Source organism: Grammomys surdaster, unplaced genomic scaffold (genome assembly GCF_004785775.1).
Source record: "Grammomys surdaster isolate TR1022 unplaced genomic scaffold, NIH_TR_1.0 191, whole genome shotgun sequence".
Taxonomy (NCBI): Eukaryota; Metazoa; Chordata; class Mammalia; order Rodentia; family Muridae; genus Grammomys; species Grammomys surdaster.
In genome coordinates this window covers 13,915,458-13,935,640 of record NW_021604636.1, presented here as the reverse complement: position 1 = coordinate 13,935,640, position 20,183 = coordinate 13,915,458, and the positions used below count along the sequence as shown (strand labels likewise).

Here is a 20,183-nt window from a genome sequence, read left to right as displayed (position 1 = left end):
GTTAATTATAGTAGGCATGCCATTATATGGTTATATATTAATACTAAACTCTTCTATGTTGGTCTTTTGTTTTTAAATATGATAAAATTTTTCTATATTTCAGAAACAAAATAACAATGTATTTTTCACTCAAGGACAACAACATGAATAAAAAAATTTCAGCAATGTGATCAAACCCATCTTTTAAAGAAAGCAAAGATTGAAAAAGGGGATGGTATCAGGGTATGGGAAGATGACCAAAGCACATGTGTATGCTTCTTTAAAAATGGCCTCATGTGGCATGGTGGCTCATGCTTTTAATCTCAACACTTAGGAGGCAGAGGTAGACAGATTTCTGAGAGTTCAAAGCCAGCCTGGTCTGCAAAGCAAATTTCAGGACAGGCATAGACTATTATGGAGAAATCTTATCTTGAAGAACAAAACAAAACATGTGTAACCCAGTATAATCTAATAAAGAAAACACATATCTTCAGCCAGGCACTGGAGGCTGAGATAAGCACGTGACCCATGTGGATGGCTGAACTTTTGTGTGGCACATCCTGTTTGTTCAGATTCATTAGTTCATATGGCATGGATTAAGTTTTGAAGAGCTCCTACAAAAAGCATGGTTGTAAGAATAAGAAATATATGATGTGGGAAAGTACAAAAATATGAAGTATTTAAGTATGCCGCTCTTCGGTTCAGCATGCAGCGGATACACTCAAATGCTCGTTACTATAGCTGATGGCTAGCTTGAAGTCACATGTTTAGTATCATTACTTTAAGCTACTTGCTGACATAATCAATGATTAGCAACAATTTTAACATCGTAGCTTGGCCCACTGTACATCAAAGAGAGACACGTGATCCTGCAGCCAAAGCTCAGGTGAAAACCTCCAAGACATACCTAATCTCCCCAGTGTACTTACGTCACTTGCAATGTCTCTGGAGGCCTTGGCTGCTTTGATAGGAATGGCATCAAGTCGCATGTCATAGCCTTTCCTCTTGGCTTCTTCCAGGCCAAGTTTATATAATTTCTGCAAGAGACATAAATAATTGTAAGTTTCATTTACCAAGTGTAATATAAAGAAAATATATCATGTATTACAAATACATTGCTTACCTCACTGTAATTTACTTTGTTTTGTTTAGCCAATATAACTTCAGGGGTATCTGGCATAATGTGGACAGTGGTTTTGTCTTTATTCCAAGCTTCTGTATAGAGGTGCTAAGAACAACAAGAAGATAGGTCAGTAATAAACACTTTGAAAGCATGCTCTGTGGGTTAATGTGATGTGTTCAGGTTTCAGTGACTCTGTCAGTAAGAAGCATTTCCTTTAAATGAGACACCTTAATGTTATTGAGAAGAATTGAATGGAATTTTTTTTCCTATAGGAACAGTGTTGCCCACTCCTGTCAGAAACATTTAATACCTCCCTCATGCAAAGAAAAGACTTACATGGTTCATGGTTATAGCATTATTTTTTGCCAAAACCATTGGCATGGAGTCCATAAGGCTGGAAAACTTGAATTTATCTGGGTGCTGACGGTAAACATGGTCACTCAGGATCTGAGTGGCTCGTTTGTTTTTCTCATCCTCGAGGGAACCAGAAGGTATCCAGCCAATGCCTTTCAGCCACTGAAGATCAGCCTTGTACAAATTCTGAAATTCAAATGACAAATCAGAAATGTAAGCGTATATCCATCAAGAGATGGAAGTATATGTTGTTACACAATACAGACATGTTTGTAATATTTAACATTTGACTTCATGGATGATTTCAGAAATTTAATGAAGTATTCAGATTAGAGGAATTTTTTGCAAAGTGAGAGATGTGGAGAATGACTCAATTTTCATTGCCTGGATTAGCTATCTAGAACATTCCACCATAGATTCTTTCTTTGCAGACTCATGTTGCTTGGATTGCTAGGTGGAGTTTGGGCATCAGTGTATAAACTCACTATTTTAGGAAAGGAGACAGACTATTTCACTGAACAAAGGAAAACCTTAGACTCACATCACTCTGGAGATCATAGGCCTGCCGAGCATGGATGACATCATTCTGGTCAGGCAGACACGTCCACTGGTGTAGGTAGTTCCTGTAGTCAGCATCGCTGACCAAAGTCTGGCACTTCTTGGCTAGCACTACCCCCAGCATGTCCACTGGGCTGCTGTACTTGGTCTTCCACTTCTCAAAGTCCTTCTTGTACTCCCTGTCACTCTGGATCTTGGCCACGTGCATAGACCACATCATCTTGGGGTCATCCTTGATGTTCCGAGCACCAATATGGTGGCCTAGTTGCTTTCGGAAACCTTCTTTGTATTTGTACTAAAGGAACAAAAGAATACTTCATTCCTTTAAAAAGTTAGCGTTTGTTACCACCTTCGTAGCAATTTTCAAAAGCTATTAATTCTAAATATCTTGCTAAGCCCATAGAGCTACAGGTTTCTGCTTTTTGATAGGCAAGATTAAAGGCTAAATTTAGCCACAAATAAACTGACTTTTGGTCTTATTTTTACCATACACTGTATATCTGGGATCAACACCTTGTTTTATTTTGTGATCACTTAGATGGTGTTTGTTCATTTTAAAATAATGCCCATTACAATTGAGCCACTATCTACAGGGCATAACATCTTACTTCACTGGCAATTTCCCGGGATGCTTTCGCTGCCTTGATTGGAATGGCATCGACAGGAAGATCATAACCTTTTTTCTTCAGTTCCTCATAACCCATTTTGTAGAGTTTCTGTTGAGAGATGAAGACAATCACTTTGGGAAAACCATTCTCCATAAACAGTATGATGGATAAGCAGAATAATGAAGCCAACATATTGCATACTTCAAGAGTTCCTAAAAATAGTCTCTATGCTCTGGACCACTCTAATGTAATTGGAGATTATGTCTATAAATTGCTAATGATTCTGTTCTATATTTTAAAGCTCTCTGATTACTAAATTCACAAAATTCCCAGGTACTTTAGAAAATGCAACAGAAGATACTGACAGAAAAATGAATTATCATTTTGGTGGTATTTTTCCAATGATGTTATGTTGCATTAGAAGTTGCCATAGAGAAAGCTTTTCAGTCCTATTCCTCTTATGAATTCCTCTTATGAAAAAAATAGTGGGAGGTCATCCCTTCTGTGTAGCTAGTGCATCATGAGTCAGTATCTATCTCATCCCACAGGGCCACTGAACGGAACTCTGTCCTCTGGCAGGATGATAGTCTTTCATAATTAAAAAAAATACTTTATTTAATTTTAAAACTTCTGTTTATAATTTGCTCATTCAGATTGTGATGTAACTGAATAATTCATAATATAGTCAAACGTATTTTTATCCAGCAGTCCATTGACTACTGATGTTAGACTTCTGTTCATATTTTAGTCTTTGTAGTATTACCCCCATATATCTTTAACATTAAAACTACTCTCTTAGGGTTCAAAACTTATGTTTGAATGTTTGAAAATGTTTATCCATATGTGTGAAGGATTAACATTTGCCAGCAAAGTAATCTGGTAAAAATGAAAATTTCCCCCCAGTGCATTGTTTTGGTTGTTGTTGTTGTTGTTGTTTTGTTTTTTCAAACTTGTTCAAAACTTTACCCAGAATCTATTTGTGAAGCACAAAACATTGAAAGCAATACAGATCCAGTAAAAATTGATTCTTCCAACACAGGAAAGATCAAGAATGGTGTAAACACTTCATTATGATATTATATGTAATAAGGAAATGTAATTATAGAGAGGTCTGTGCTCTAATGTTGCTTGAGATAGGAAGTGCCAATATTGGATGTACAAAAGTCCCACCAAATAGGGAATCAGAGTCACTCATTGCCTACTAATTAAAATGATTTGGAATTCAAAAGGTTTTTTAAACAACCTCACTGACTTAGAAGTGATTAGCTGAGCTTTCTGAAAGGGCACACTGAACTTGTGAACTCACATCACTTGTATTGATCAAGTTTGCCTTAGCCAGAACGATGTCCGGGGTGTCAGGCATGATGTGGATCTGAGTCTTGTCCTTGTCCCAAGCTTCTCTATAAAGTCTCTAAAATGAGAAACAATAATTTTATCAGTGGCATCGTCAAGATCAAATATAACAGCTGGCTTCAGATGGGATTATTAAGTTCATGTACATTGAACATTATAATTGATAACAAGACAACAGTATAAGCAGAAAATAAACACAATTTTCTTATATGAAATACAATTACATTTCAAATACAGATTATGGAACACTTTTTTGAAGTTACAGATACTATTGTCTATAAAAATCAATATATAAAATGAAAACTTTGTTGATACTATCGAGTAGAATAGCATTTTCCAATTTTTTTGGCCATCAAAATCCCCCTTAGTGTTTAACTGTCTTATCAAAAGATGACCTACTCAAATTATGCCTAGGAATTAGGGAATCTTAGTTCTCTTTTGGTTTATTATTTAGGATGAAACAATTATTTTGGAGAATAAACTGACAGAAATTTTGGGATTTCCCAAAAAGAACAGTTTAAAATTTTATCAAAATCTTTTGGATGTCCTAAAACCATTTTCATATTTGTCTCCCAGAGAAGACCATGAGAATCCAAACTAAATGTGGAAGTCAGGAAGTGCATGCTGACAGGAGCCTGATACAGCTGTCTCCTTAGAGGTCTGCCAGAGCCTGACATACACAGAGGAGGATGCTCACAGCTAACCATTGAACTGATCATGGGGTTCCCAATGGAGGAGTTAGAGAGAAGACTGAAGGAGCTGAAGGGGTTTGAGGCCCCATGAGGAGAGCAACAATACCAACCAACCAGAGCTCCCAGGGTCCAAACCACCAGCCTGGAGCACATAGAGAGAGATCCATGGCTCCAGCTGTATATGTAGGGGAGGATGGCCTTGTCGGGCATAGGTAGGAGAGGAGATCCTTGGTCCCAAGAAGGCTGGATGCCCCAGTGTTGGGGAATTTGAGGGTGGGGAGATGGGAGTGAGTGAGTGGGTGGGGGCATAACCTCATAGAAGCAGGAGGGGGGGTGGGATGGGAGGGTTCCTGGGCGGCGGTGGGGGGAATGGGGTAAGGGGATAACATCTGAAATGTAAATAAAATGTACAATAAAAAAGAAAAGAAGAAGAAAACAAAAAATCTTAGTAATTAAATAAAAGTGAAAGTTTGAAAAGACAGAATATTTATATAGTATCAAATTTATCAACAAGAAATCAATTACAAGTTTTGAATTCCACTACTAGTCCATATAGTGATATGTTGCCAAATGTGGTGCATTCCCAGCGCTTGAGAGGCAGAGGCAGGTGTCTCTGTGGGTTTGAGGGCAACCTGGTCTACATATACAGAGTGAGTTCCAGGTCACCCAGCAATACATAGCGAGACTTGCTCTTTAAATGACTAACTCAACAGGAGAGGAATCTGGCAATATCACTTTTTTTTTTTTTTACTTTTTTTTTTTATTAATTTCTTTTTTTTTTTGAACATGAAATGCTTTTTTATAGCATGTTTTACAAGGGGAGGGGGTAAGAGGGTCCAGGTGGTGGAAAAGTACAAAATCTTCTTGGCCTGTGCCTTGAAACATGTCATGGTCTATATGGTACACTGCCTTGAATTATGATCTACCTGCAGTTCTTCAGAAGATATGGTACACTGCTTGAGTTATGGTCTCCCTGCTATTCTTAAGAAGAATACTCTGCTTTGAGTCTGCTTTGAGTCTATATGCAGAGTACTCTGCTTTGAGTCTATATGCAGTTGCTAAGCAGGATCTTGCAGTTGCCAAGCTTCAGAGGACATTGTGCAGGTGGGGAAAGGTAGGGGGTAAGGGTAAGGGCGAGGGTCCTGGCTTCTGGCATCTCCCCCTTCTCTGTTTAGTTAGAGAAGGCGTCTTATGTTCAATCCCAACTATGTGAGTTTTGAATTTGGATGTCTATCACTTTAAGCAAGTGATAAAAGTTCAAATGATTAGCAACAGGACAACCTGATGTCCTGGGCTCTCCTGCTGTGATGCCTGGGCAGGATACAATGTGTAGTTTCTTTGTGAAAAGACACAGTCTGAATCATCATGAGGACACCTTAAAAGCCCAAGGTGAAAGAGATGTTGTACTTGTCACAAACATCAAAGACTTAGAAGACAGAGAGGAAATAATCCAGAGTAAGAATAAATGCAATGTGTGACCCCCAGTTGCACTGGGGAATCATTTTTCTTTTACCACAAAGGGTATTAGTAGTAAAACTGAATAAGTTTTTGTTACTTAACATTTATTTAGTGTGTGTGCATGTGTGTATATGAGTATATATGTGTCTATGTATATGTGTATATGTATTATGTACGTATATGTATGTATGTGTATATGTGTGTGTATTATGTACGTGTATGTATATGTATGTATGTGTATATGTGTATGTATTATGTATGTGTGTTATGTATGTGTGTTTATATGTGTGCATGTGTGTATATGTGTGTATGTATTCTATATGCGTGTATATGTGTATGTATACACACACATATATATATATATATATGCATGTGTATGTGTGTGTGTGTGTGTGTGTGTGTATAGGATTCAGGTGCCATGACTTGTACGTGGGAGCAAGAGGACAACTTGCAGGAGTAGCTTCTTGTTCACCAATGTGGACACCATGTATCACATGCAAGTGCTCAGGCTTGGTAGCAAGTGCCTTTATCCACCGATCCATCTCACTAGCCCTCCAGTATAAACATTTTAAGGATTCATTAATTCCTTAGATTTTGTACTTTTCTTCTGTATGAATATGCTTTCTATTATGCAATTGGCTCAGGGAAGTTAATTAGGCCTTCAGGACCAAACTGAAATAAGGCCCATTAATATTAATATATGTTTACTCAAGTTCTTTACTAATCTTTCTGGTAGGAACTGCAATGCTTTTTGGCCTATTAAGCATGGTGTTACATTCTGGACGGCTCTTGATTGTAGGACACAGTTTTGTGTCCTGGGGTATTTTTAGTAGCCATTCCTGCTTTCTATCCGCTAGAGGCCAGTAGCACACCACCTCCAAATTAGAACAAGCAAAGGAAAAAACTTTCTAGATATTGTCAAATTTCTTCCAGGGTGCAACAGTGTCCCAGTAGAGAAATTTCCTCAATATTATATGTTACCTTGATCACACAGAATGCACAATGAATGCTAATGTTATTTAGATCAGCATATTCAAAAGAAGAGGCTCAAGCACCCTAGCTAGTCTGGCTTCTGCCTGGGCGTGCAAAGTCCCAACAGCATTGCTATTCAGCACCGCTGCAGCTAGGACATGGACTTTATGGTCTAGTCTTTCCCTTGCTTATCTTCTCTATTCAGAGCTCCCCCCCCCCCACCTACACACACCTTAATTAAAATTCTAAGAAGTAATGTGAGGGTGGGGACAAAAAACAAAAACAAACCCCCAAATGTGCTTGCTTGTTCTTCTACCTTTTGTATTTAAAGCATATCACAAAGACAAAAAGAGAAGAACTGGAGAACGAGGCAGAAAGAGACTGGCAGGCTTGCATCTGCTACAGCTTTTGAAAAACAATACTGTTGTCTGTGTTTCCTTACGAGAAGAGCTACAGCTCTGTTGTAAGTTACAGCCTCATGTATCAGGTAAGAACTAATGTATGCACTGAAAATGGAGGGCACATGGAGCACACTATACAGAGTGCCTCTTAAAACCTGCACAGTTATCATTTGTACCTATTTAAACTTCCTTACATGGTCCAGAGTCCACCGCACTTAATTCAGCTTCTTGTAAAGTTGAAGCTTAGCCTGAGTAGTAACAGTGGCTACTTCTTCTCTGTACAAAAATGTCCCACAAAGCTACATCACCCAATCACTACTTTATTGAGCACCTATTCTATGCCAAGCATTGGTATCCATGCTGGACAGGAGTATTAAAGGTAGACTATATGCTATGCAATTATTGTGTGATCTTGATTCAGCCATATTAAACGCATTAAGATCAATCTGTTTTACATATATATATATATATATATGAATGTTTTGCGGTACCGAGAATTGAACCTCATACATGCTAGACAAATATCTTTAGAAAATATACTCTTTAAGGGAGATGTGTCTCTGTGGTTAAAAACAAAACAAAGCAGGGCTGGAGAGGTAGATTAGTGGTTAAGAGCACTAACTGCTCTTCCAGAGGTCCTGAGTTCAATTCCCAGAAACCACATGATCTGTAATGGGATCCGATGCCCTCTTCCGGTGTGTCTGAAGACAGCTATAGTGTACTCACAACCATAAAATAAATAAATATTTAAAAACAAAACAACAATTACAACTATACCCCCAAACTTGTTTCTTTATAATATTTTCCATGCTGTCAAAACCAAAACTACCTATGCTCTTAATGTATTTAAGTGTCAAAGAAAAAAAAATTCAACGATTTTTATTACATTTTAGCTAAGTAAGGAAATTGGATGAAGTAACATTGAAAATAAACTGTATTTAACTACTTAGTGTAAAGTAGTTGACAATTCAAATAGATCAAACCAATCTATTATGCCGTACTAAATGAGGCAAGGTACTGCTGCTCTACTCATTTACTGAGCAAATGCTCCTAACTGCTAGGCAGCGAGCACTAAGACCGATTCTGTCCGTTTCTAAAGAAATACTCACGTCACTCCTGTTTTTGGCATTTGTTTTAGCCAGAACTATGTCCATGGCGTCAGGGATGCTGGTGAACTTATTTCTGTCTGGAGGTTGGCGGTATTTCTTCTCACTGATGATTTCTGAAGCCCGCTTGTTCTTTTCTGCTTCCAAAGAACCCAGGGGACTCCATCCTATGCCTCTCAGCCACTCTAGGTCAGATTTATACATATTCTAGGAAAGGACAAAACAAGCCATCAAAACCTCATCTTCTCCTTCACCATGACTAGGAGATGCTAGTTACAGACAGGTGTTGTTTGAGGTGGTCAATGATAATTCCTCTTTCTAATCTCTGCTTTATTCTCACATGAATGGCTATTCATATGTGGAATGATTTTGGTAATCAAATTTGATAGACACTGACCTCACTTTGCAGCTCATAGACCTTTTTAGCTTGAATGACATCATTCTGGTCAGGCAGACACGTCCACTGGTGTAGGTAGTTCTTATAGTCCACATCACTGACCAAGGCCTGACATTTCTTGGCCAACACCACACCCAGCATGTCCACAGGGCTGGTGTATTTGGTTTTCCACTTCTCAAAGTCTTTCTTGTACTCTCTTTCACTCTGCATTTTGGCTACATTCATCGATAGCACAAGCTTTGGGTCATCTTGAACACTCTGGAATCCAATATGGTGTCCCAGTTGTTTCCGGTAGCCTTGTTTATATTTAAACTGAAATCAGGAAACAGAGTCTTTTTAATAACATAAGCACAAGCTAAGTTAAACTCAACTTGCTTTGTTGCTATACTTTCCTCCCAAAACAGATGTGAAAAGTGATTTCCGAGCTAACCTAACAGGAAGTGTTTTCATCCTTTAGTAAGCTCTGCTCAATTAGCTCTATCCAAAGAATATAATGCAGCCAAATATCAAGAGAGATTATCCTGAGAAAATGGTTCTATATAAAGGCAGAAATATGTGCCAGACACTGTTGTCTGACTTCAGGATAACATTTAGCAAAATGCTTGTTCCATGCTTATGAGAAAAATTGGAGCTGAATGGCAGAGAAAAATTATGAATACATATGATCTGGTGAACAAGCAAAAATGGAGACTGGAGAAATTTTACATGATTATATCATTATATCATATGTCTACATTGGAATCTATATCTTATGGGCACAGATAGGAATATCTTGATATTTTAGTTAGAACCAAAGTTTCACAAGAGCTCAGCATCTTGTCAAGTAGGTGAAAATAGACCATATAGATTTAAGACAGCCAAAGTAATATCCAGTCCTTAGCTTTAGTTAGGGAAATTACATTACTACTAAGTGACCACAACATTGCTCGTAAGTGCAGTGGCAGTTACTTAATGTCAGGCACTAAACATATAGTAGGATGCAGAACAATAGGCTCTGTTCACTCAGAGTCCCTCACTATGTTTAAACGATTCTGGGCTTTAAGGTGACTATACCATTGCGGTAGTTAATCTGCATTGTCAACATGATTGGATACAGAGTCATCTAAAAGATTGAAGGCACACTTCTGGGTATATCTGTAAGGGTAGTTCCAGATGGAAAAAGACCCACTCTATATGTAAGTCATACAGTCCCATGGACCTAGGACCTGGACTGAATGAAAAGTGAAAAGGAGAGAGTCAGCTGAGGGTCAGATTTTCTGTCTTCATCTTTTTGGCTTGTGGTGATGTAAACTGAGGTGCTCAACCAGGATGGATGAAGCCTTGGAAACTGTGAATGCTGATAAAATTATTCATGGTTTGAGGTCAGTATTTCCATTTTGGTCAAACCAAATGGCATATATAACTTGAACATGCTAGCCCTTTTTGTCCTGGGAATACTTTTATTTCTGCCCACCATGTTAAAGCTTGTCTCTAACAACAGCAACATCGTGGCAGCCAAAGTACATAACTTGACACTGAAAATGGACCCCCCAGACAGAGTTATTAATTTAACAGGCTGTCAAGCCAAGGACAGGTAAGATTCTACACAGAGCCTTACCAATCTAAGACAGAAGTGCACTGCTTTTGATAACGCATATTCCATGATGGGTAAGGAAGGAATTCTTGGCAGAACAACCTAAGACAGGTTCAGTCTTGTTTATAAAATAAAAAGTGGGGAGAGACAGAGAGCTTTTGGGGATGCTTGGCAGGAATATGACATTGGCCAAGGACAAGGAAGTGAGCTTCATGCAGGAATCTGACATTAGGCTAGAACAAAGAAGTAATTTCAGGCAGAAATCTAAATCTTAGGCCAGAACAAGGAAGTAGGCTTCAGACATGAAAATGACTTTGGGCTAGGACAGGGAAGTTGGCTCAGATATTTTGGTCATCCTGATAAGCCCTTAGAAACAGTGATCACAGGAATGTTCACGGAATTTTGTTTATTGCCTTGCTTGTTCTTTGACTATTTGTGTTTATTGTCTTGCTTGTTTCTTGACTATTTGCATCTATTGTATTGCTAGTTCCTCAACCTAGAACTGACCTTAATACTTGCATGTAATTAAAATGGTATAAAAGCAAAAGAGGAGGAGGAGAGACGGGATAGAGCGTTAATGGGGGGGGAATGGGGAAACGGGATAACATCTGAAATGTAAATAAATAAAATATCGAATTAAAAAAATCCTAGTCTCTTATCTCTTGTGAGGTGTTCTTGTCACAGTGATACAAAAGCTACCTAACAACAGTCCTTGATTTGGACAGCCTGGCAAAAATTTCTTATAAAAAGTAGAGCCATGAATTCTGTATGGAGTACAGATAAGCACATAGCAGAAGCCCATTTAAGCTGGCCTGAGCTCCTGTAGCAACAGAATACTAAAATTTGATTCACTATTTTAAGATGATGAAACAAACAAACAAACAAACAAATCACAAATAGAATGAACTGCCAATAGAAGATTATTGTAGTTATAAAACCAAAACCAAAGGAGAACAAGGAAACAAGAATGTTTGAAGAAATGTCAAGAAGAAGAAAAACAGCTACGTTGTTATATTTTAGAATATAGACTCAAAGCAAATTATAAAATACCACATACAAGCAGAAAGAAGTCTGACAATAGCTGAGCACAACCCAACCCAGAAAGCACCTGCTCTGCAGGACCATGGAAGTCCTTATGAGTATCCACCATCCAACCATAGCATCCTCTCTTCACACCACACATGGGGAAAGTCAGAACGTCAGGCAAGAAATTGAACTGAACAACCTCTCTATATTTCAACTCTAAATCCTATTAGTTTAACTTATTAAACTACATACTTCAAACCTACCTCTAACTTTATGAAGCGTTACAGATATAAGAATCTTTTGAAGCGGAGAGATAATACAGCTTCTCCTGTGGTAAGAAAGTTCACAGGTAGCTAAATTAACTGTAAAGTTTCAAGTGGGTTTGCAAGAAGAGGAATGGGGAAACATTGGCCATTGGGTTGCCTAGAAATTGTTGATGCCTTTTCAATTGCTATGTTATCATTAGCACATACCACTAACTGAAAATGAGTTTGCTTTATCATGTGCACTCAGCATTATTTTGGCTTGATTTATTGAGGTCTTGCTCTGAAAGCCAGAGAGTTCAAATTATTTCCTGGTATTTTTGGAGTGCCACAGTTAAATTACAGAGACTTTCCCCTTGTATTTTTTGAATTTCTTGTCTAATTCTGTTTTTAGGCTGTCTTCCTCCTCTGCTACGTCAGCCTATACATGGAAGCAAATATTGCGATTGTTTTGTTTTTTGTTTCTTTTTGACATAGGATCTTACTATGTAGCTTTGGCTGTCCTTATATTTACTATGTAGATCAGGTGGCCTCAAATTCTGTAACAGAGATCTGCCTGCCGTTGTCTAATGAGTGTGGGGAATAAAAGCATGGGCCAATATGCCTGGTTTGCAAATCATTGTTTATTTTAAAGATTTTAAAAGGTAATGTGCCCCTATAACATTTTGGTAATTAATTCCTCTAAAACCAAGATCCTTTGTAGTTTTTATACCTATAATTTAAAAAATTAGCACACACACACACACACACATACACACCAACACACACACAGACACAGAAATACACACATGCAGAGAGACAGAAAGAGAAATAGAGAGAGAGGGAGAGAGAGAGTGCGCTTCTGCAACAGTGACCATGTGGAAGTCAGAGAATAACTTATGGGAGTCATAGTCTTCCTTCTATCATGTGGATCTCTAGGATCAAACTGAGGCTATTAGGTTTGGCAGCAGTCACTGTCACAATAAAACAGCTTGCATAAATTAATTTTATTATACTTATTTATTGACTTGTGTGCAAGTGTACATGCCATGGTACACATGTGGAGGTCAGAAGACAACCTGTGGGAGTCAGTTCTCTTCTTCTATCATGTGGGCTTTAACTCAGATTGTCAGGCTTGCAGCAAGCTCACTCACCCACAGAGCTCTCTCACCCACCCAAGATCATCTGAATTTCTTCTAGTTAGTTTTTTTGGATTAGCAAATTGAAATATTTATTTATATGCAGATGAAATATAATTTATAAAAAAATAGTAAATATGGGGACCATATGTAGGGTGTCATCAAAAGTTCCATTTCCACACATATGTGGAATCTGCCTTTGGAGTACAAATGGCATTTTTCTATGAACCAGATCTCTGTATAACCAAGAGAATGTAAAGTTTCCCTGAATTTTTAATTTCTAGAGCTAACTTTATGATTATGCAAGTGCAAGGGAGGGCTAAGTTAAAGCGATGATGCATAATTTTCAGACATACGCAGGTAAAAGCTATCAATACCTGCTTGCTAAAGTTGATTTATTATCTAGGCTGAATTTGTCTAAAAGGGACAAATAGAAAACAAGAATATTAATTTTAGGCCATGCATAAAAAACTCCACAATATCTAGTTCCTTTGTAATATCTGGAACAGCACCTTATTCAAATGGGTCTTAAAGAGACTCTGGCTCACTAGGTAATTAGAAAACTCCCCTTTGATGTTTGAGGGGCGGGGAAGACAATTCTGAGGAAGTATAATAGAAAGAGGTGAAGGAACAGAGATACATTTCAAAAGTAATCAACACTACATCTCTCACCCAGATGAAAATACATTCTTCCCCCCATACCAGAACTTACATCACTAGCAATGTCCCTTGATGTCTTGGCCAGCTGGACAGAAATTGCATCAACAGGGAGATCATAGCCTTTCTTCAGAGCCTCTTCCCAACCAAGTCTATAGAATTTCTGAAAAGTAAAGAGACTCTTCAGCACTATTCATCCTATATTAAAGTCGCAGACACACCAAAGTGTATCTAGAGAGTAGATACAGAACCCGAGAGTAGTCTACGCTGACTCTGAACACATACAAAACCAAGCCGGTGGCTTGGTAGGAGTAGACTCATCGCTGGTATAGCATCATGTGATCTACTTCTGTTTTTTCTTTCGTTTTGGGGTGATGACGTATTTGAATAAAGCCTCCACTGTTTAGCAACCATCTGGTCCTATCATGTTTATAAGGTACCTTTCCCCCTGTAATTAACAGCAGCCTGGGATCACTGGGATCAATGTTTTAAACATTGACATTAAGATAACTTAAAAAAGACAGTCAGATCACACAGTTTCAACTACCTATGTGATAATAGTAGTAACGGCTGTTCTCATAAATGTGCTGGCTGTTCTAGTCTGTTTGTTGGAGGTGTGTTAAAATCACCACAGCAAAATAGTCATCTAGGACATTCTATATGCTGGGTACTGTTCTGGGCACCTTACAGAGTGTCTCATTTGTTCCTCATGGCAATACAATGTCACAGGTCCTGATTTAAGTAGTGAAAGAATCAGACTTCAGAGTAGCTGGTTTGTTCAGTATCTAAGAACTCAGAGATGCCAAAGCCAAATTTTATCAGGTCTGTTTGACCTAGTTTTATGTTTTAATAATTCCTTATGGCAACTTTACTTTGTGCCAAAGTGCAATGAACATACAGATGGAACAGATGTAGTATCAGGAGCCATCCAGCAGAGGCTAAAAGTTAGCAAGTGATCTTCCAGAGATGTCTCACTGTGGGACAACAATGAAAGAGCCATTGAGAGGCAAGGCCCAAAGGACAAAATCTCAGGAAATGATTACTGCAGCTGATATGTCTTTCCTGTCCTTATAAAACCAATACTATAAAATCCTGGGTATTAATTAGCCCATCCTATTGGGCAGATTTCTATGGAACAACAAAGATGTACTGTCTTGTAGTGATGCTATATAGACAAATAGATTTCTTAATTCCTAATGATGATCCTATAACAATTCCTAAAATTATACCAGTAGTTATTAAGCCCTTTATATAGGACTGCTGTTATAGCCATCTCTGATATGAAAATTGCAATTTGAACTCTGCCTGTCTTCACCTGTCAAGAGTTAATTGCTTCTGAGGTAGAAATCAGGCATCTACAACTTAGAACACATTCCTAGAGGCTTTAAAACAATTAACCAAAGGTTATAAAAGGGAACTAACAATTTAAATGTAGAAGGACAGAAAATAAAATATTGACTGGGTTTATCTATACAAAACTTCAGTACTAACTTAGTCACAAGAACTATGGGTTTTTAGCTCTCAATAAACCTGTGGAGCTAGCCCTACTAATTAATCCTTTACTTAATCCTCTGATGTTTGACAAGTGTTAATTCACCCACAGGCCTGCAACTTCTGGCTTCAGAGTAACTTAGAACAGGTAACATTGTCAGAGAACAACCTAATGTTTTTCAAGACCAAGTTTTGCCCCATCACTAAAGCTCCCTCAACAGTTCTTGCCTCCTTGGTGCACACAGCTGAAGCCCATGTTCCTACCAATATCTTGAAAGTCCTCTAGAATGAAGAGTTTGATTCACTCAATTTTTTTTTAGCATTTGCATAAGTTATTTTCTATTACATCAGTGGTTTGTTGTTGTTGTTGTTTTGCTTTTTCAAGACAGAATCTCACTGTGTAGTCAGTCCAGGCCATCCTAGAACTCACTGTATAGACCAGGCTAGCCTCAAGTTTAAGAGATCCACCTGCCATTGCCTTCTGAGTACTTGGATTAAAGGTGTGCATCACCACTGCCTGGTCTATTCCATCAGTTTTTAACTTAGTAAGATTTGAGACAAAACATGCCATTCATGTGCATGCATTCTTTACCTGACTGTAAAGTGTCTGATTCTGCTTGGCTTGCAAAATATCTGGTGTATCAGGCATCACATGGATCTTGGTTTTATCTTTATTCCAGTCAACAGTGTATAAATGCTAGAGGGTGAGAGAAGAGATCTTTTAAGTCTGAATAATCATGGTTAATGATAAATAGGAAGGAAAATAGAATTTCCTTCTTATTTGAATGAACTTAGTTTAAAGTAGAAAACAGTAAAGAAAGATAAGATTCAGAAGAGAAATAAAGAACAAATTCATATTCTTTTAAAAAAACTCTATACTCACTATATATATATATATATATATATATATATATATATATATATATATATATACACACACACACACACACACACACACACACACACACAGACTATCAGTTATCTTGAGCTTTCCTTCTTCTTGATCAGCTTTCTAATTGAGAAGGTTACAGTTGCATCCTCTTACACTTAGCTTTAATGTCAGATTTGAAAAAATAACATTCTGCATTGGTTCCATCTTAAGAATGGAATGAAAGTACTTAGGATATATGTGTTGAAAGTCTAAGTAATTTCTAACCCAATGAGAAGATAAGGGAAGGCATTGTATGAGATGGACATCAAAATGTCTCAAGGCAATGTTCTGTAATCACTTGTCACTTCCTAGAAATCGAGACCTGAGTTCAGCTCCCTAAATAAGAGACTGTAGCCTTTTGACCTCTCCTTGCTTGGGAGGAAGGAAGAGCACCACTCTCTCTACCTTATTCATGGTATGAGCATTCTGCTTCGCCAGCACCATGTCCATGGAGTCAGTCAACTTTTTAAACTGGAAGTTGCTAGGATGCTGCCGGTATTTCTGATCGCTGGCATATTCGGTTGCTTTCTTGGCCTTCTCCACCTCTAAGGAGCCAGCTGGGCTCCATCCAAGCCCTCGGTACCACTCCCTGTAGTCTTGCTTATATTCATTCTTAAAGAAAAGAGACAAACTCCATTTCAATTAAGTCTTCAATTAAGACACAAGACTATGGTAGATAAGACTGTGATGTTCCCATCCATGCTGGGGACCCAGCCACCCCTCAGCTGGAAGCTCTTACATCACTCTGGATGTGATTCATATTCCTGGTCAGCTCGATGTTCATTGCATCTGGGAGGAGGATGTACTTGTGAATGAGGCGCTTGTAGTTGGTGTTGGTGATGTTGGCTTGCGCGTCCTTGGCAGCTGTGACACTCAGCATGTCGGCAGGAGTATGGTAGCTGGTCTTCGTCTTCTCGTAGTTTTTCTTGTACTCTCGATCAGACTGCATCTTAGCCACTTGCATGGAATGGACTAACTTGGGATCATCCTCCAGACTGCGAAAACCAACCATTTTTCCTTTCTCTTTTTCATAACTGTGCTTGTATTTATACTGTGAAGAAAATGTGAATAATGTGAAGAATAATTTTCTTAACTAAAAAAAAAATCCTGCTAGTATCAATATTTTAGTGCCAGTACTTTGTTGGTACTTGTATTCAGCTCCACTGTTGATGAAACACATTTTTGACATTTGCCTGTGAAATCTGGCAGCAGAGTCCTTATTACAGACCCCATTTTATATGAGACTACGTGCTGGGTGAAAGAGGACTGGGGCTCACATCGTCCTGCACTACAGTGATTTATGCTCACACTCTGCTCTTACTGGAAGATCACAGCAAATGAGAGGGAAAACGAGCAGCCAGCTGCTGCCCAGGGAAATAAACCCGCCAGCCACTTGCTGCTGAAATATTAGTTCAGGTATGGAACACACAGCGTAATTTTAGAGCAGCTTTGTATCTTGGAGGATTTTTTTTCCCTTTCCAAACTGACAAAACTAAGGAGAAATGTTGTTGTTCCCACCCAGCTTCCACAGAGGGGAGACAGTGAGGATTCCTTTATCGGCATCTGTTCATGGGGTTGAGTGTGAAGGTTATAGAGGAGGAGCCAGGAAAGACAATGGACTCCAGTATACTATAGGAAGAGCTTGGAGCTCTCAGCACTGGGAGAGTGCCATAGGACGGGAAGATGCAGGACAAGGGGGAAGGGAGAGTACAGCAGGGAATGGAAATGGCATGACCAGCAAGGAGAAGTGTGCACTGTGCCCCTCATTGCTCTACACCATAAACCTTCTGAGAGCAGATTTCTAGGGCCCAGATCAAGTTTCATGTGAGTCTTGTCCCAGTGCACCAGCTGTCTCAGGTATGTGGAACTCTAGTTCATAAGGTTTATCAGTTTCTGGGGTATGAGTTCACCTACCACAGCTGATGCCAAGCCACTAATGGTTTAACCATGAGTTGCAAGTTTTCTCACGATTTGAGAGCAGCCATCATCAGCACCAATGATCAAAACCCTAGCCACACTCTGTGAAGTATCCTGCTGGGAATTCAGGGCCAAGGAGCAGAGAGTTTATCTAGACTTCTGGGGTGGGGAAGCTAAGCCTGTGAGGGTACTACCATGATTAGCATCCCATTGTGTGTTGTCTGTATGTTTTCCAGAAATGCCAGTGGAGACACACAAACATTGCCAAGAAGCATTTGTGGAGTCCAGCGACTCTACTGTCCACAGTCGCTGGATCACAGTTCACTTTTATATCCCATTCACTTGGTGTCTATGGCTATATTGCTCTGCTTGCTTGCTGGGCGCCCTACACACTTACGTCACTTGCAATATCCCTCGACGCTCTGGCAGCCTTGATAGGAATCGCGTCCGATCTGAGGTCATAGCCTTTCTTTCTAGATTCTTCCAGAGAGAGTTTATAGAGTTTCTGCAAAGAGAAGAAGGAGCAGCAGGAAAACCTGGCTTTATTCTAGGAGACTGGTCATTGATATTGGGCAGATATGCTATTGGTGGTTCAATGGTTGAATGGTCTAAGAAACATCATTTTATGGGGCAGAAAAGACAAAGCCACTGTTTAAGCTCAAGTGTGTCTTTAGTATATCATTACAGAAAGGAAATGAGCTGGTCTTTAGGAGTAAGTCCAGCAGGGTCTTAGTGGTTTATTTTTTATCAAATAAGAGACAAAGAATGCCTACAAAGGAGCCATCGTCACATGCCAAAAGGGCATCTTGGTTTCACAGTACTTTCTTTTACTTGTATAGTAATGTGAATTCCAGAGTCAAGGAAAAAGTGTCAGCAATTCCAAATCTCCATGGAATTCAAACAATGGAAAGAAAGAGACTGCCAAGCTTGGAGGCTTCCAACCCAGCATGCAGAGCTGGGACAAGAAGGAAATGAAGTTAAATATCAAATGCATCTTCTAATGAAAGTTTCACATTCCTTATTGTAGGCCTTGTTCAAAATATCTATCTTTTCTTTCCATTGTTTTAACTCTTTTTAGGACAATTTTTATAGCTCAGCCCTAGGCCTTTCTCTTTCTGGTAGATCTCTTAGCTCAAGGGACACCTCGAAAAATGAAATCCAATAGTTCTTCAAAGCTGTAATTGCTATCTCAGCCTCTGAGGACAGCCTTGCTCCAAATTTGAGCAGAGCAAAGATTAGGGAGGGAAAGATGCTCATTTGTCTTTAACAAAAGACAACAGTCTATTGGTTTTTAAATGTTCCTTCTCATACATGAAGAGACATCACTGAGTTAATTTCTATTACTGGTGGGAACAGGCTAAACAGAAAGATGGAAACGGGGGCTTATACTTACATCACTCATGTTAATCGCATTTGCTTTTGCCAAAACGATCTCGGGGATGTCAGGCATGATGTGGATTTTTGTCTTGTCAGCTTCCCATGCTTGTTTATAGAGATGCTGGGGGGGAGTGCAAGAGCATGTTTAAAAATCATAGAAGGACTCCCTTCGCACATGCGTGTCATCACGTGTACACAGGTGCCACTGTTTTGGCTATCTTTTCTAAACAAAAGCCCAACATGGTAGAGGAGGTGCAAGACAGAGGGTCAAAGTGCCCCATCCCTTTGTCTTAAGCCTAGAGGTGAAATCTCCCTCCTAGAAATTTCTAAGCATACAATTTCAAAATCGTATAATACATGATATTCTGCAGCTTGCTTTTCTTTACTTCAAAATATGGGCTAAGCATCTTGGAATCTTCAGAAAAATTGTTCCATCTGCAGAAGTATAATCCAACTGATTTAAGAAATTCTCCATTGGGAGACATTCACCAGCATTTTCCGGTCTGCTTCTACCACAGTAACAGTACTTGGACATGCACCACTCAGGTTCCTGGTCCAAGAAGGACCAGCTTCTGGCAGGTGGATCTCTTGGCCAGCTGCACTGGCCAAGCCTCTGGTGAACCTGCATTACAGTTCAATTTTTCCCTCTGAAACAGCCCTCCCTCCTGCAGGTACTATCCTTTAAAAAAATATTGCAAACCTCAAATTCCATATTAGCATCTCTGGTCAAAAACTCTTACCTGCAAGAAACATGTGTATGTATGTCTGTATACACAAAGATTTCAGTAGGATAAGGAACAGCCCCAGTTTTTGTTTTTACAAACATCAG

General features: G+C 39.0%; 1 protein-coding gene across 1 annotated transcript in view; it reads right to left on the bottom strand.

Annotated features, from left to right (window-relative positions):
• Nucleotides 1-20,183, bottom strand: part of Neb (nebulin) — a 198,940-nt gene that overhangs the window by 118,998 nt on the left and 59,759 nt on the right. The window contains exons 46-59 of the mRNA XM_028769166.1: nucleotides 19,371-19,475; nucleotides 18,375-18,482; nucleotides 16,800-17,111; nucleotides 16,466-16,672; nucleotides 15,722-15,826; nucleotides 13,694-13,801; nucleotides 9,002-9,313; nucleotides 8,608-8,811; nucleotides 3,929-4,033; nucleotides 2,623-2,730; nucleotides 1,998-2,309; nucleotides 1,439-1,642; nucleotides 1,103-1,207; nucleotides 909-1,016 (exon numbers count right to left, since the gene is read on the bottom strand). Of these exons, the coding sequence (XP_028624999.1) occupies nucleotides 909-1,016; nucleotides 1,103-1,207; nucleotides 1,439-1,642; nucleotides 1,998-2,309; nucleotides 2,623-2,730; nucleotides 3,929-4,033; nucleotides 8,608-8,811; nucleotides 9,002-9,313; nucleotides 13,694-13,801; nucleotides 15,722-15,826; nucleotides 16,466-16,672; nucleotides 16,800-17,111; nucleotides 18,375-18,482; nucleotides 19,371-19,475 (2,403 nt within the window). The remainder of the gene's footprint in view (nucleotides 1-908; nucleotides 1,017-1,102; nucleotides 1,208-1,438; nucleotides 1,643-1,997; nucleotides 2,310-2,622; nucleotides 2,731-3,928; nucleotides 4,034-8,607; nucleotides 8,812-9,001; nucleotides 9,314-13,693; nucleotides 13,802-15,721; nucleotides 15,827-16,465; nucleotides 16,673-16,799; nucleotides 17,112-18,374; nucleotides 18,483-19,370; nucleotides 19,476-20,183) is intronic.